The sequence below is a fragment of the Acipenser ruthenus genome, chromosome 24, assembly GCF_902713425.1.
Source record: "Acipenser ruthenus chromosome 24, fAciRut3.2 maternal haplotype, whole genome shotgun sequence".
Lineage (NCBI taxonomy): Eukaryota > Metazoa > Chordata > Actinopteri > Acipenseriformes > Acipenseridae > Acipenser > Acipenser ruthenus.
The window spans coordinates 25,809,461-25,825,473 of record NC_081212.1 but is presented as its reverse complement, the minus strand read 5'-3'; the positions used below and the strand labels follow the sequence as shown (position 1 = coordinate 25,825,473).

General features: G+C 44.0%; 1 protein-coding gene across 10 annotated transcripts in view; it reads left to right on the top strand.

Annotated features, from left to right (window-relative positions):
- Positions 1-16,013, top strand: part of LOC131696781 (inositol hexakisphosphate and diphosphoinositol-pentakisphosphate kinase 2-like) — a 31,273-nt gene that overhangs the window by 13,008 nt on the left and 2,252 nt on the right. The window contains exons 15-31 of one of the 10 annotated variants that reach the window (XM_058998967.1): positions 46-171; positions 593-637; positions 1,804-1,925; positions 2,045-2,227; positions 2,585-2,726; positions 3,098-3,321; positions 3,710-3,837; positions 4,237-4,351; positions 4,699-4,806; positions 4,917-5,033; positions 5,427-5,567; positions 6,072-6,165; positions 7,127-7,249; positions 10,597-10,659; positions 13,064-13,243; positions 15,183-15,320; positions 15,657-15,779. In XM_058998967.1, coding sequence (XP_058854950.1) covers positions 46-171; positions 593-637; positions 1,804-1,925; positions 2,045-2,227; positions 2,585-2,726; positions 3,098-3,321; positions 3,710-3,837; positions 4,237-4,351; positions 4,699-4,806; positions 4,917-5,033; positions 5,427-5,567; positions 6,072-6,165; positions 7,127-7,249; positions 10,597-10,659; positions 13,064-13,243; positions 15,183-15,320; positions 15,657-15,779 — 2,172 coding nt within the window. Of the gene's footprint in view, positions 1-45; positions 172-592; positions 638-1,803; positions 1,926-2,044; positions 2,228-2,584; positions 2,727-3,097; positions 3,322-3,709; positions 3,838-4,236; positions 4,352-4,698; positions 4,807-4,916; positions 5,034-5,426; positions 5,568-6,071; positions 6,166-7,126; positions 7,250-10,596; positions 10,660-13,063; positions 13,244-14,264; positions 15,162-15,182; positions 15,321-15,656; positions 15,780-16,013 lie in introns of those variants that run through there. The other 9 variants (XM_058998968.1, XM_058998969.1, XM_058998970.1 and 6 more) reach the window with 9 other exon arrangements.

Sequence of the window (16,013 nt, the reverse complement as noted above, 5' to 3'; positions counted from 1 at the left end):
GCACTGTTGATAATTCAGAGAATAATGTATTGTCTTCTACTTCAGATTCTCGGAAGGAGGGTCCGTCTCTGTTGCTTGTTTTGAAGTGGGGAGGGGAGCTGACCCCGGCTGGCAGAGTACAAGCGGAGGAGCTGGGCAGAGCATTCAGGTGCATGTACCCAGGAGGGCAAGGTACGAGCCAGCTGACACACAGTTACTGCATTCCTCGAAGCACTGCACGGATGGAAATAAGGCTCCCATTGCACAGCAATTTCAGCCAGTCCTGGTTTAATAAGACACACCTCACCTGAGCTTGCCACCTATACACTGTGGCTAAACCTGTAATCCACGTTTCTAATATGCATGGGGGAGAAGACAGCAAGACAGAAATAAGAAATGTATATAAAAAACCAAACTCCCGCTGTTGGAGGTGTTTCTTTAAGAGCGCAGCTTATTTTCACAGGTTAGCATGAACAGTGAAATGTGATCTTTCCAGACAGTGGTGTTGGTGATCCTGCAGTGGTCTTCTTTGCGTTAAAGGATATTGCAGTCTGAAGTGGCCGTTTCCTTTTAATCCTTCTCTTCCCTCTTGCCTTTTTGACTCGTTAACTAGATGGTAGCGGCAGAGCCCTTGGCTGCGAGTCTCCTATTGACTGTGGTAAGAAGGGCTTTGGAAACCTTTCCTCTTCGTATTAACTCTGGCCCGTAGCCTTGCTGCCTTCACCCCACTAAACTCCCCCCTGCTGCACCCTAACACATCCATTGGACTAACAACTCTGGGTGTGCAGAAATATCTTCCTCCTCTTGGTGTCTGTCCTTTTTGGGATTCCTTTTATTGGGATTTCTTTGAATTGTATTATTCTTGGTGGAGAATAAGTTATGTTGGCTCAATGCCCCCCCTGTTGCTGTTACTATAGCCTCAATAAATCTCCAGGAACTCGATAGATGTTGGAATTTGATTCTTGACTCTGAGATTACTCTTCCCATACGTGATGCGCCCTGTAGCTGAAACAAGTTCAGAGCGGGACCCGTACTGTTCAAAAAGCACAGCCTCTGGATTGTACACTATTGATTTCGCAGATACTCGATACCCGTTCAGCTACAAACTCCTAGAGACTTTTTTTGTAAACTATGGCTGGGACCAAATCAAAACTTTGACAAGCCGATAATCGCACGTAACAAAACTGTATTTGATAGCGTTTTCTTTTTATGGATAGAAGAAATAAGATACAAAAAAAAAGAAAACACTATTAAATACAGTTTTGTTAAGAGAGATTAGTGGGTTGTTAAAGTTTTGATTTGGTCTGGGCCTCTGTTACAGATTTGAAATAATGTGTGTTTTTTTTTTTTATAAACAAAGAGGAGGTATCTGAAGGTCCCCCTTTATTGTATCCTGCTGTCTGCTAATACTATTTCTCAGACTGCTGGATGTAAAGGATGGATTCCTGAGCTCTGACTGGCTGGCTCTTTTTCTGCGTTAGGGTTTGATCATAATGGACGTGAGCATGCAAGCTACTTTTTTTTTCTTTCTTTTATGGTTTTGTTTTTTGTTAACAATAACTGAACATTTTTTAATGTGTTCTTGCCTTATAATACATGTTACAGAAACTTTTTTTTATAAGGGCTAACTCTGGATAGATCTGGGTACGCCTTGTGGCCTTTAAACAAGCATTTTAGACGGCTAAGTTTAGACTCGGGGCTATAAAATAGCGTATGGACTAACGCTGTTTCATTTTGATCTGTAGGTGAGCATTGCGGGTGTCCCAGTCCACAGGCTGCAGCGCCCTGTGCAGATCGTCACTAACGCTGTGCTGTTCTCACTAGGTGACTATGCAGGCTTTCCAGGCTGTGGGCTGCTCAGGTTGCACAGCACCTACCGACACGACCTCAAGATCTACGCCTCTGACGAGGGGAGGGTGCAGATGACAGCAGCAGCCTTTGCCAAGGTATATATATATATAATCCCGACTGCACCAGAGCTAGTTTTTCCTTTGTGAAGCTAGAAATTTAGGGTGAGGTCCTTGTTTGTGGAGAGTGACCTTGCCGGGCTCTGTCTGTGTTGCAGGGGCTGCTGGCTCTGGAGGGGGAGCTGACCCCCATCCTGGTCCAGATGGTGAAGAGTGCCAACATGAACGGGCTGCTGGACAGTGACCGCGACTCGCTCAGCGGCTGCCAGCATCGGGTGAAGGCGCGGCTCCACGAGATCATGCAGAAGGACCAGGACTTCACCGAGGAGGACTTCGACAGGGTAACTGCTCAGTTATACAACCAGGGCTGGAATTTCTGTAAAATGCTTGTTTTGTGAGACTTTTTTTTTTTTTTTTTTTTGTATTAATAATCACTTCTATACAAAGCCCAGAAAAAAAAAAAATAATAATTGTCTGCAGTATGCATGAATGTAAAGGATGGGCTGTTGATGATTTCATGGGAGCTGAGTTTAGTTTAGTGCTAATCAGGGTCTTTGAAACCAACCGGTGTAGTACATTGTAATGTAGTAAAAGATAGGGGTGAGGTTTAGATGTAACAAATAATAAATAAATTACAAAACCATATGTTTCCTGCAGAGGCACTGTATATGGAGACACATGTTTTGCACTTTTTGCAGCTGGCCCCCACTGGCAGCTCCTCTGTGCTGAACTCCATGAAGCTCGTTGGGAACCCAGTGCAGACCTGTGACCGAGTCTATGCACTCATCCAGAGCCTCACATCCCAGATCCGCACAAGGCTCGAGGATCCCAAGTCTGCAGGTAAACGATGGGGGATGAATGTGTGATGTGAAGCTTCCTCTTCTTTTCAGATTCCATTCCCTGTATGTAGATGGCATTTGTAAATAGTGTACCTCCTAATGTTCTTTTTTTGATAGATGTTGATGTAATGCAATGTGCTTTTGCATGTAGCTATAGGGTTTGGTACCCTAGACCCATTTTGGTGCATCAGAGATATTAATGGTTGGCAAAATATGATCAGTTGTTTTTGCTATTTTTAAAATGAGTCTTACTTGAATGCAGCTTGAGAGTGGTTGTCCCTTCTGTATATTTTGTCTTCAATTATCGCATACATTTTAGGAAGTTCGGTAGGCATTAGAAATGCATTGTCTAGCCTCCCTTCCACCTCTCAGATCTGCAGCTGTACCACAGTGAGACTCTGGAGCTGATGCTGCAGCGCTGGTCCAAGCTGGAGCGAGATTTCCGCATGAAGAGCGGCCGATACGACATCAGCAAGATCCCCGACATCTATGACTGCATCAAGTACGACGTGCAGCACAACAGCTCCCTGGGGCTGGAGGACACGCTGGAGCTCTTCAGGCTGTCCAAAGCGCTGGCTGATATCATCATCCCGCAGGTTGTAGCACTGGGAGACACCAAGACCTTTCAAATAATGTATTATCGACACGTTTGCATCCTCCCGAATCATAGTCTGTTACTGTTCCATACTCTATGAATGCGCTGAAATATGTTGAATGCAAACAGCAAAGAATTAGAGACTGGAAGGAGGAGGGACACGACTAATTTGGTCTGCTTTTTTCAGCACAAAGCATCTCTGAGTAGGCAGTGGAGCGAGACTAATGAACTTCTCGCCCTACTACTGAATTGGGGAGTAGGACACTTCAGTGGTGGAGCAGATTTAGACATGTTCTGCTGAGAGGAGACACCACCAGTGTAAGCCATTGTGAATGTGCAACTCTTTTAGTGATTTGCTCATGCCTTGCCCCCCCTCCTCCTTTTCGCAGGAGTATGGCATCGACAAGGAGGAGAAGCTGGACATTGCCTACACATACTGCCTCCCGCTCATCAAGAAGATCCAGCTGGACATGCAGAGGACACATGAGGACGAGTCTGTCAACAAGCTGCACCCTCTGTGAGTGCCTCCTCCCCCCCCCCCCCCCCCTCTATACCTAGACATCTGCCAACCTGCTACTCTCTGTATCAGTTATCATCATCTACATAATTCAAAATTTAATCTAATGTTTTAATATTCTACTGTTTGTGTTCTGTAATATTGCACCATTATTTTTCATGCTTAATAACTTTTCAAGCAAAAATTGCTTCTGAAAACCTTTCTTCAAGGCTGATTTGTGGAATAGCCTATTACTGTTGTGTTAAGCAAAATAGTTACCTTCGTTCCTATTCCCTGTATATCGTAGGTGCAACTTCACTCGAACAACAAAATCAAATCAAGTCTTCATATGGAGCAGATTGGTGGGAAAAAAAAGAATATGGGTGGGGCTCTGACAGACTCCTGTGATTGGTGTTTCAGGTACTCTCGTGGAGTGATGTCACCGGGCCGTCACGTGCGGACACGGCTCTATTTCACCAGTGAGAGCCACGTGCACTCCCTGCTCAGTGTCTTCCGCTACGGGGGCCTTCTGGATGTAAGCGTGCGCTCTCTTGGGGTTGGCGTTGGTGCTAGCAGAGGTTTGCTAAAAGAGATCTCCTGCTTTGCAGTTATTAAGTTTTTGTTTTGCTTCCTTCTGCTACTGCACAGCTTGCAGTTGACCCCCATAATGCTGCTAGAGGCAGGGGCATGCCTGTTTAGTTCAGTTACAAAAAGTGTCAAAGGCAAGTTTATTTGCTTGTAACGGAATACTTCCCATAAACTTGGCTGTAATTGAATCGGGCTGCATGTTTATGAATAAATGAAAAAAGAATATGGCAGCGTTCCAATGCTAAGTGGCTCTGTGTAGAAGTACATCTCTGCCTGGCCCTGTGTCTCTGACAGGAGCTCAATGACCAGCAGTGGAAGAGAGCGATGGATTACCTGGGCGCTGTCTCGGAGCTCAACTACATGACCCAGATCGTCATCATGATCTATGAGGATAACAACAAGGTATATTGGAGCGACAGTCCTCTGTCTTTTAGCAGCAGTTCAGTCTTGTGGTTTGTGGCGAGCCACGGCTGCCTCTGCTAGTCATTAAGCCATCGTGTGCTGTTGTGCAGGACCCCTCGTCGGAGGAGCGATTCCATGTGGAGCTGCACTTCAGCCCCGGGGTGAAGGGGTGTGAGGAGGAGGAGAACGCACCCATGGGGTTTGGGTTCCGCCCCGCCTCAGCTGAGGCAAGTCTACCTGGGTGGGGGGGGGGGGAGATTATGAATACTGGCTTTCAATCATTTGTTACTGTGGAACAGCACACCTGGGATGCAAGGAAGGCAACTCGGCTGTGTGATTTTATGTCACTTTGAGCTTTCTAAGCAAAAAAAATTAAACAACAAATTGTCTGATTATAGTCTAATGGAAGTGGACATTTAATCTTTCTCAAAGAAACAGGGCTTATTGTGTTGTGTTGTGTGTGTTTTTTTTTTTTTTTTTTTTTTTTAAATAATGGTGATACCGGTCCAGAGAGGTTTAACAAGTCGGCAGAGATGAAACGGAATGCAGTTCTACAGTGTGCTGTTTTAGTGGAGAAGCTGTATATTAATGTCAGCCCCTTCCTGTCCTGCCCCTGACAGAACGAGGAGAAGCAGACAGACCCTGGCAGCATAGAGGATCTGTCCCACGATGAACCGGACCGGGCGCTGCCCCTTTCCGAGCCAATCGGCATCCAGAGGAAGTCTCTACTCACCCGCACGCCCAAGGCTGGCTCCATGGAGGTATGTGGGGTTACCAAACCAGCAAATCAAGTCTTTCAATATGAATCTACAGGGTGCTTAATGAAACGTGGGAGGTGGAGACACCAAATGATGGGGATCAAGATTCTTCGACCACCGCCATGGGTCATTAAAGAGTCCTCAAGATGACATACGTTTTAACATATTCCCAGCTTAATACAGACACAGCAACATTGCAAAGTGGCTTAATAACTTTATCTAGAGAACTGGGTGTCTATTTGCAATAACACGCCGCTAGGACATTGTTTAGTAAATATTTAGCGATTTGATGTCTGTCGGTCTGTCTGTCTGTCAGTCACACTAACCATTTTTACTTAGAACTTATCCAATTATGTTATAAGTTAGGATCGTTGCAGGATCTGGAGGAGGCTGTCTGTCACAATTCTATTTTTCCATGCACATACAGAGGATACTGGTCAGGGTGATCTACCGTATCTACAGCTGTGATGGGGGATGAGTGTCACTAACATGCTTTTTTCTCATCAGGTTCTGTCTGAAACCTCTTCTTCCAAGTCTGGGGGCTATCGCCTCTTCCCTTCCTACTCCCGACAGTCTCCAGAAATGAAACAGAGTGGCTTAGGTTTGTATCTGTTTGGTCTCTATGCTTCTTACTTTATCAGAAATTATATGAAAGTATTCCTGTCGTTACGGTTTGGTAAAGTAATGTGTCCGGGTGAACCATGGTCATGTTTTCTGTACTTCCATCAACACAGGATCAAGTTTTCGTCAGACAGCCAATGTGGTTTTCTCTACTTGCTGTAACTTGTCACAGACGTGTCTGATCTGGTTTGTAGAATGTTTATAAAAGGCTACAGTTGTTTTATCAGGTCTTACTATAAACCTCTGCAGTTGCACACATTTCCACGTGGGAGATTCTCACTTTTTTAAGTGTTCCCTGAATTGGCTTGTAAGATATGAGATCGCAATTGCTATTCTCCTGGAGGGGGTAAAACAATGAACTTGGATAGTAGTGATCGCTGTGCCTGACGTACTAACATAGTGAGTGTTTTATAGTATGTGAGGCACAGCAGAACTTTCCTTTGCCTTCAGAATGACGGCCTCTCTGTTCCTCCAGTGAATGAATGCTTGAGCCTCGCTTTACATTTTTAAAACTCCCCTTATCTTAATGAGGCTCTCAACTCAACAGCATTGCTTGTGTGGCCCCTGGGTGTTACCTTCACTGTATAGCCCTGGCCATTGCAGCTGGTGACTGAGACAGGCATCTGAAACTCCCATTGTCTATCCGTTATGCCACAAAAAGGTTGCTGCGTGACTTATGAAAAAAGGTAGTCGATATTTGATTTGCTTTTTCCTATAAAATGATGTCAAGTCATAGATGCTTCAAATTGAGAGGATAAAAAGGCAGGTTTCCCCTGGACAGGATTTCCTGCACTGAACCATGCTGCCTGTGTGTTCTGGTGTAAACTCTTCATCCTCGTTGAAGCTGATTCACCGAGTGAATAACCAACCGCATGTTGTGATGTGGTTACTAATATACCCTCCTCCCCCGCCCTCCCCATATTCCTCGTTCTCCTACACAGGGTCCCAATGCGCAGGGCTCTTCAGTACAACTGTCTTGGGGGGGTCCTCTAGCGCCCCCAACCTGCAGGACTACGCTCGTACACACCGCAAAAAATTCTCCGGCAGCCTCTCCTATAAAGACGGTATGTTCCCACACTTATTTCTTTGCCAGGGGTTTTGGGATGTTTTTTTTTTTTTTTAATTGGGGGGAATTGGTTCTAGTTCTTGTAGAAAATATTATTTTTAAATTTAGTAATAAAACATGAAACCAACCAAAATGATTTTTATAAAATGACGTGGACTGTAAGGATCAGTACAAGTAAACTTTGAATACCCTACATATATAGATGCTTTGCAATTATCATAAGTACGTGATTTACTAAACCTAATAATAAATCCTGAACCGTACACCCCTGCAGGGCTTGCCTATAACTTTAAGTCAAGTCCATCTCAAGGTCGTTCTGCAGAGCGCTGTCATGAGTTCTGCTCAATCCTGCGCTGCTGTATGGTAACTTAATGTTGGTTACAGTGTAAGGATTGTGTCCTCCCATTCTCTCAGTGCGTTCGTCCATGTAAGGATTGTGTCCTCCCATTCTCTCAGTGCGTTCGTCCATGTAAGGATTGTGTCCTCCCAGTCTCTCAATGCGTTCGTCCATGTAAGGATTGTGTCCTCCCATTCTCTCAATGCGTTCGTCCATGTAAGGATTGTGTCCTCCCATTCTCTCAGTGCGTTCGTCCATGTAAGGATTGTGTCCTCCCAGTCTCTCAATGCGTTCGTCCATGTAAGGATTGTGTCCTCCCAGTCTCTCAATGCGTTCGTCCATGTAAGGATTGTGTCCTCCCATTCTCTCAATGCGTTCGTCCATGTAAGGATTGTGTCCTCCCAGTCTCTCAATGTGTTCGTCTGTTCTCTGTCCAGCTTGCTTAGTGATACAGAGTAATCCGCAATGAGCAAAGGAATTCATGAACGGCTCGCTTGCAGCAGTGCAGTACTTTTCTATGCTCAACAAAGTCCCAGCCTTTGGTGTGCTGCCAGATGAAAAAGAAACCAGATTCATAGTGGGGAGAAAAACTGCATTAAATAATGGCAGTCACTGGTTTCTGGGGTCTCTAAACATGTCGGTACACTTGTTTAGTAGTGTTAGTCTGTGCTGTGAGACATGTTGTACTTTTATATATGAATTATTGTTAATGTTCCTGATTTGGATTTACCGGCATCGGCAGCAACGTCCAGGAAACCACAAACACATTGCTCAACCTGGAAAGGGCAGGGTTAAACAGAACGCACTGCTCAACCTGGAAAGGGCAGGGTTAAACAGAACGCACTGCTCAACCTGGAAAGGGCAGGGTTAAACAGAACGCACTGCTCAACCTGGAAAGGGCAGGGTTAAACAGAACGCACTGCTCAACCTGGAAAGGACAGGGTTAAACAGAACGCACTGCTCAACCTGGAAAGGGCAGGTTAAACAGAACGCACTGCTCAACCTGGAAAGGGCAGGGTTAAACAGAACGCACTGCTCAACCTGGAAAGGATAGTGTAATTACTGTAGGAAACAACCAGGTGTCAGAAACATCCCCTCCAAATACAAAAGGTGAAGGTTTGACTTGCCTACATTCTTACTGCCTTGCACACTGTCGCGTTACACACGCTCATTCTTACTGCCTTGCAGACTGTCGCGTTACACACGCTCATTATTACTGCCTTGCATTTAGAGCCAGACTGTCGCGTTACACACGCTCATTCTTACTGCCTTGCACACTGTCGCGTTACACACGCTCATTCTTACTGCCTTGCACACTGTCGCGTTACACACGCTCATTCTTACTGCCTTGCAGACTGTCGCGTTACACACGCTCATTCTTACTGCCTTGCAGACTGTCGCGTTACACACGCTCATTCTTACTGTCTTGCAGACTGTCGCGTTACACACGCTCATTCTTACCGCCTTGCAGACTGTCGCGTTACACACGCTCATTCTTACCGCCTTGCAGACTGTCGCGTTACACACGCTCATTCTTACTGCCTTGCATTTAGAGCCAGACTGTCGCGTTACACACGCTGATCATTTTTGGCGCTATGGCAACATGACCTAACCGGCATGGATGAAACCTCCTGTAAACTGTACACCTAACAACACTGCCTCTGCATGGGGAGGGAGAGGATGACAAACCTGCATGGATAGGGGGAGGTCACAGCAAATACAGTGAGTGAGAAACACCTCTTCAAATTGGCATGGAATCACTAGCATACAGAATCAGAGATCACACTGTCTTGGTGGTGGTTTTGTTTTTTTATAATAATAATTTTGACTGTCATAGTAGCCCTTCAGTGTGTTTCTTGGTTCCTCCATTGGGAGGAGTTGTTGTACATCAAACTGACATGAAAAATAAATCAAGCACTGCTGCAGTTTTAACTGTGGTGGCTCTTCAATTCTGCTGGCTCACTGGGGCCTAGTTCTTCTATGCTTCACCACACCTACCACTAGGGGTCACTGTGCCGACACAATGGAATATTGTTACGCAGCAGCTGCCATTTTAGAAAACCTCCATGCAGGTTGTGTGATGTCCTTAAAAAAAAAAAAAAAAAAACACAACCTCCCACATTGGCTTTATAATATCCCATTCAATATCATAGTGTTTGAGGTTGGTAAAGCCTGTCGTTATCAGACTTCAGCACAAAACCTTGTTCTTTTTGTTTAGGAGAAGTGTGCTGACACAGACTACAAGACATACTTTACCATAGGCTCTGTGTTTTGTGTGTGTGTGTGTGTGTGTGTGGTGTTTTATCGGATGTAAAGGAAAGCATTACAAACCTTACAGATCAGGACTCTAATCCAGGTCCTCTCTGCATTGGGTGGGAGGAGGGGGGAGGGTAAGAAGCCTGGGATCGAGTGTGGGGTTGATTGAGAGTGTGGGGAATGTAAATGTCTCTGCTGTGGACTGGAGGATGGCTGTTTTTTCAGTTTTAAGAAGCCTGGTATTTCGAGAGGAGAATGGAAATGACAGCACTCTCCGGGCTGGGTTTTATGTTGTCTGGGGCAGGCAATGGGGTGACAGAATCAATCTTCTAGATGTTGCTGGGATTCCCTCTGTATGGGACCAAGCTCCTATAAAACTGATCTGGCTCTCCAGTTTGAGAGCAAATGGCTAATGAAGTTCCCTCCCCATGGCAATCATTATTATTATTATTATTATTATTATTATTATTATTATTATTATTATTATTATTATTATTATTATTATTTTTATTATTTTAGTTTTCTCTAAATACTGTGCATCTCAACCTTCCCAGCGTCCGTGTTTGGGCATCCTCCCCTCTTCCCTGCCTCCTTCCCTCTTAGTCCTGACTAAACCAGGAATCCTTGTCCCCTTTCCTCTCAGACTTTGTGCCTTGAACACTGTCCCTGTTTACTTCTCCTCTCCCCCCTCCCCCCATGCAGGTGCAGAGTGAAAGAGATGGTAACTCTAGTGACCTTTTTTATTTCCTCAGAGTTGTTGTCTATGCCGGCAGTAAAGCGATTTTCTGTGTCGTTTGCAAAGCATCCGACTAATGGTACGTCTGCTTCTTTCAAGTATATTTCCACTCCTCCACCTCCCTTGTCTTGCATGTTTCTGGGAAAACACTTTTTTTTTGTAATGAGCTTCCACCTTCATGTTTTCTTACCTCCCACCTTTCTTTGTCTGCCCATCCGCTTGGATTGTCACCCACTGATACTCATCTCTTCATTTTTTTACATTCTGTCCGTAACCTTCAAGAACGTGTCACCCTCACCTGTTTTTGATTCGTTGTTTTTAATTGATATATATATATATATATATATATATATATGTGTGTGTGTATGTATATGTATGTGTGTGTGTGTGTGTGTATATATATATATATATATATATATATATATATATATATATATATATATATATATTATATTACATAATATATTATATTATATATATATATATATATATATATATATATATATATATATATATATATATATATATATATATATATATATATATATATATATATATATATATATATACACACACACACACACATATACACACACATATATATGAACCACGGGTATATACATACTATCATCTATGTAATTTCAGGATGTTTTGAATCCCACCCATCTACTGAAAACTATATGATGATTATTAACCCTTCCCCCGTTATCGATGACTGATATTTGCCAGTTGCTCCATTTTAATGGCTTTTTAAGAAGTAACCGCGATCACAACTTTCTAAGAGGATGGAATGCATCCTCAAATGTATTGATACAATATGGAGAACTTAGTGGATTGCAAGAGAGCTCTGCCAGTTTGGCTAAAGGAGCATCTCTGTCTGCTAGCTAAGCAAGCAGAGGCGTCTCCCGTCCAGTGTAGGGCACAGACTTTTTTTGCTGTAACTTAAATTAACAGAACTTGTCCCAGTTCTTGCTAATGGGGAAATGGTTACATTGTGATTTGTTTCATTCTTTATATTCTGTGTATTTATTATAATGTGTTTTTTTTTAATGAAGGCAAAAACGTGTGTGTTTGTTTCTAGTCCTTGTGAAAAGTGAGGAACTGAATCCCTCTCTTCTCATGTCTGGTTCCCTCCCCAGCGACGCTGTGAGGCGTGCCTGTCCCAGCGACGCTGTTAGTTCAAGGCCTGCTATTTCGATACTTTAGATTAAGCTTAACTCCTGTATGAATTGACTGGAGCCCACTGCAGGGTGAAATACAGGGTGTTCAAACCGACCTGTCGCAATGTGCATCACTTCACATAGTTATGTTTTCATTGGCGATCTGCAGCTAGTTCTCCACATGTTCTCCCTTTTTTTTTAACGCTTATGTTAAGCATGTATCTCAAGGTCTCTTAAATTAGAGAAGTGGTAATAACAGTAAGTTTATTTTGTAACCATTAAATGCAAAGCCCAGGCTGTGCTTAAGAACGTGTTCATGCTTTTATGAACTGATTTGAGTCTACTGAGATTCTGCCTCTGATCTTTATAGAAGATGTGAAAAAATAAAGCAGATTTGAACTCGAGTTCAGAGATTAAACCTTGCATCCTGAATTACAATCTACCACCATCACCCACCTAACCAGCCTAAATGTTTTAACAGCCATTTAAAAAAGAAATCATCTGTCCTTCATTCATGTTTTTGCTTATTTCTAACCGTGATGCCTGCTCTTTTTTTATGCTGTCTCTTAACTGGCATTCCTTTTGATTGTTGGCTCTCTTTGATTTATTGTGGGTGGAGAGATACAACAGGAACAGAGTGTTCCTTCGGCTGTTTGATAGCTTGTAACAGAGTAACAGTGTCACAGGCAGCTTTGAGTAGATTGTTTTAAACAGCATTAGAAACCTCAGAAACTACGTTCATCAGTCATTTTAAACATTTAAATAAAGGGATACCAGAACTAATAAAGACAGGTTCAAAACACCACTATATGGGTGGGGGCAAGGCCTTGACCTTTGTTTGTTTTAGTCAGACTTTCAATTAGCTACTATATGACCTCTGTACGACCTGCCATATTGGTCAAATAAATACTAAGTAATCCAGATGTTAGAATGGACGCTGGCAGGACCGAAGCTCTGAGACTGCTTTTACTGGCCCAGCATGTCCTGCATCAGTCCAACGTCTTTTGAATATCATCTTTAATCCAGTTCGGAGAAAAGGCCCTTTTTATGGTCTCAGTCCCATGTGGTCCAATAAAATCTATCCAGCTCTCTTTTTACTCATCAAAGAGACAATCTTTTTGATTTTCAGATTTTTGTAAATATGCCCCCCCCCCTGTCTGAGAAGCACTGAAGTAATAGAGGGAGAGGGAGAAAGAGATGGAGGGGAGATGGGTCCCAGGCGCTGACCATGCTGCATTGCTGGCCCTTCCTCCTCCTCCTCCTCCTCCTCCTCCTCCTCCCTCTCTCTGTCCTTCCTCCCTCGCTCTACTTCTTCTTCCCTAGAGGCCCTGGAGGAGCACCATGTTGCCCAGCTCTTGCGGCGGTTCTCTACGGACCAGGCTCTGGGGCGCCACCTATCTATGGACAGGGCGCTGGCCCATCATCTGCACCATTGCTCCTACCACCTGCGCCTGTTCCGCAACTGGTTAATCAGCGGCCAGGACACCATCGAGTGCCTCTACGGTCAGCCCCACAGCACCGCCCTGCTGGCCGAGGCTGGGCCTGCAATGCTTGGCTGTGCTTTGCGCAGCGCTCTTCTCTCACTGCATGCTTGCCTGTGATACCCATAAAGCATTTTTTTTTGTGCTGCTTCAGAAAATCCTTTCTTTGCCTGGGGGCCACACCAGCCCTGCTCAATCTGAGGACACCATGCTCATGACCCCCCACCTCCGGGGTCTCTGTTCCACAGAAACTCACAGCTCGTTCCCCTCTAGTTAACCCTCAGTGCAAGGCAGGGATTTTGTATTGACGTTTTTTTTTTTCTTTTATTGCTTTGGGGAAATACTTAAGTCAGTGGTGTAGGGGGTGGAAGACAGTATACATAGCATATCCAGCTGCTAGTCTAATGGTCTGGAATGCTGAGTTGCAGACTGGACGGTAATGGATTTGAGAAGCTCAGGGGTTATGCTGCTGGCCTGCACTATGGAAGACGGTGGGTTTAAGATGCTTGGTGATTGGAGACCAAGGCTGCAGTGTGGCTTTTATAAACTCACACAGAGGTTGAGGTTGGTTGTTTTGAGTTGCATGCCTTGTGTGCATCAGCAAGAGTTAAGCGCCTGCTCTGGAGAGACTTTGCAAAGCTATGATGTGAAATGGCTGTTTACTGTGTGCTGCTACATACTGTGTCTGAGCAAAACACCAACTTTATTGATTGTACTTCTTGGCTAGGGACACTCTGTCTCTTGCGATGATACCCACAGACATACCGTGCATCTCTAAAAAGACTGGCCTTCTCGGGGAGTGAGGGACTGACAGTCAAACCCAGGAATTATTTAGTACATTGTTTAAAGATGACATCTTTAGTATTGGGTGTCCCAGATCCACTTCAGAGTGCCTCCTGAGTGCAAAGAAAAATTGGTTTGGGCCCCGAGCTGATGGGCTTTGCTTCAAAGCCCTTCTTAAGGCTGGCTGAACTCACTCACTGTTAAAAGAGGTATCCCGTCTGCATCTGTTTAATGGAATTGTTTCGGTCCTGTCCAAACAGCATCGGCAGGTGCCCATCGATCACCTAATGTTCTGTATAAAGAAAAGAAGACGCAAGAGACTGTTTCTTTCATCCCACCGGTAATGCATTTTGTCTGCTCCTCTCAATCTCAGAGGAGGTTATGATTGCATAATGATCCAGTCAAAAGAGAGAATTCTTTTTTTTCTGATTTTATTGTTTTATTTATTTTATTAAGTCCTTTGGGTTCCTGAGAACATTGTCTGTACACCTGTGAGTGTTTGTGTGCAAATGCATGAGCTCGAGTGTCTGGTTTTCCTTGATGCCCTAGGCTTGCATTTTGATTGTAAGATTCCATGACGATTGGCATTATGGCTGGTCGATTTGTGCTGTATGTGTCCCAGTGTTGCTGGGATCAAACTTTGTACGGTAAATGTTTGGCGAATGTAATGAAGTGTTATCTAAACAAATCAACATGTTGGTTAACTGACTTTCATCAATCACATTTTTTTTTAAATAGTTTTTGGCTGCCATGCTTGATGATGGGTATTCTGCAAAGTGGCATGACCCTGTTTGGGTCGTCTTCACTCTAGATGCGTGTGTTTGTATTGACTTGGCTTCAGCAAATTCAGAATTGATAAACTGAATGGCATTGCTATTTTGATAAGGCAGATGCAGTGTTTGTTTGATTTCTTTCATCATTATAGAAAGATAATGAAACAGAGACAGACTGATAGGTAGGTAGGTCGATGGATCGATGTGCAAGTCACTGCATTGCTTGCTCAGTAAATCAGACTACGTACAATCTGATCAGATATTGATCAGTCTGTTAGTTCTCATTGATTGATCAACGTGTATCTTGTGCTTTTGAGCTGCAGTTCTTCTGACTTCAGTAATTCGGCCAAACCTCCGATATTGTGACTGATGGGCGGGTGGATTTCTGTCTCTGTTGTGCTGCAGGGTTCGAAGGCTGCTCGATGGTGCCCTCTATCTACCCTCTGGAGACACTGCACAACTCGCTCTCCCTCAAGCAGGTCAACGAGTTCCTGACTGAGGTGTGTGAGAGCGGCGGCGACTCCCACTCCAAGGCCAGCAAAGGTGAGTCTCGTCCCTTTCTTTCTGTCTTTCAATTCAGATGGTGTTTATTGGCATTGCATAACATGCACAGACATGTTTAAACAAACATCAATAGGAGAAGAGCACAAAGGCATCCACTTTTGTATTTCCAATCTCGCTCTCGCTCTCTCCCTTGCCATCCCCAGCTGTTTTACTTTATTTTATTTATTTTGCAATCTGTTTGTTTGACTTGGCCTCTCACTGTGATACAAGTGAAATGAAATGAATCCAAGTCAATAAGTCTTTTTTGGCATGACTGTTAAACAAGGACTGTCATTTAATGAATCTCTCTCGTTGTGTGTGGGTGTGGTTCTCCAGCTCTCTCAGACATATTCGATCCTCAGAGCCAGCCACCAGTGGACACGTTCACCCCACAGCGTGTGCTCTCGTCCTCTGTGTCTGCCCTGTCCCTGCGCCATCGCTCAGACCGCCCTCCCTGGTGTAAGTACCATCCCGATACACTGGGTCTGTATTTGATCAGGATGTATACTGATGTTGTTAATGTTTATGACTTTCTCAGCCAGTCTGAAGTTTATCTTTAGTACCCTGTTGCATTGTAATCTATGATTTGTTTTTTACATTTGCTTGCGATAGGATTTTAGAATTGCACACAGTTCTTTTTGTTATGTAACATCTTGAAATGTATTTTTGTTTGGTCCTGTTAGTACTGTACAC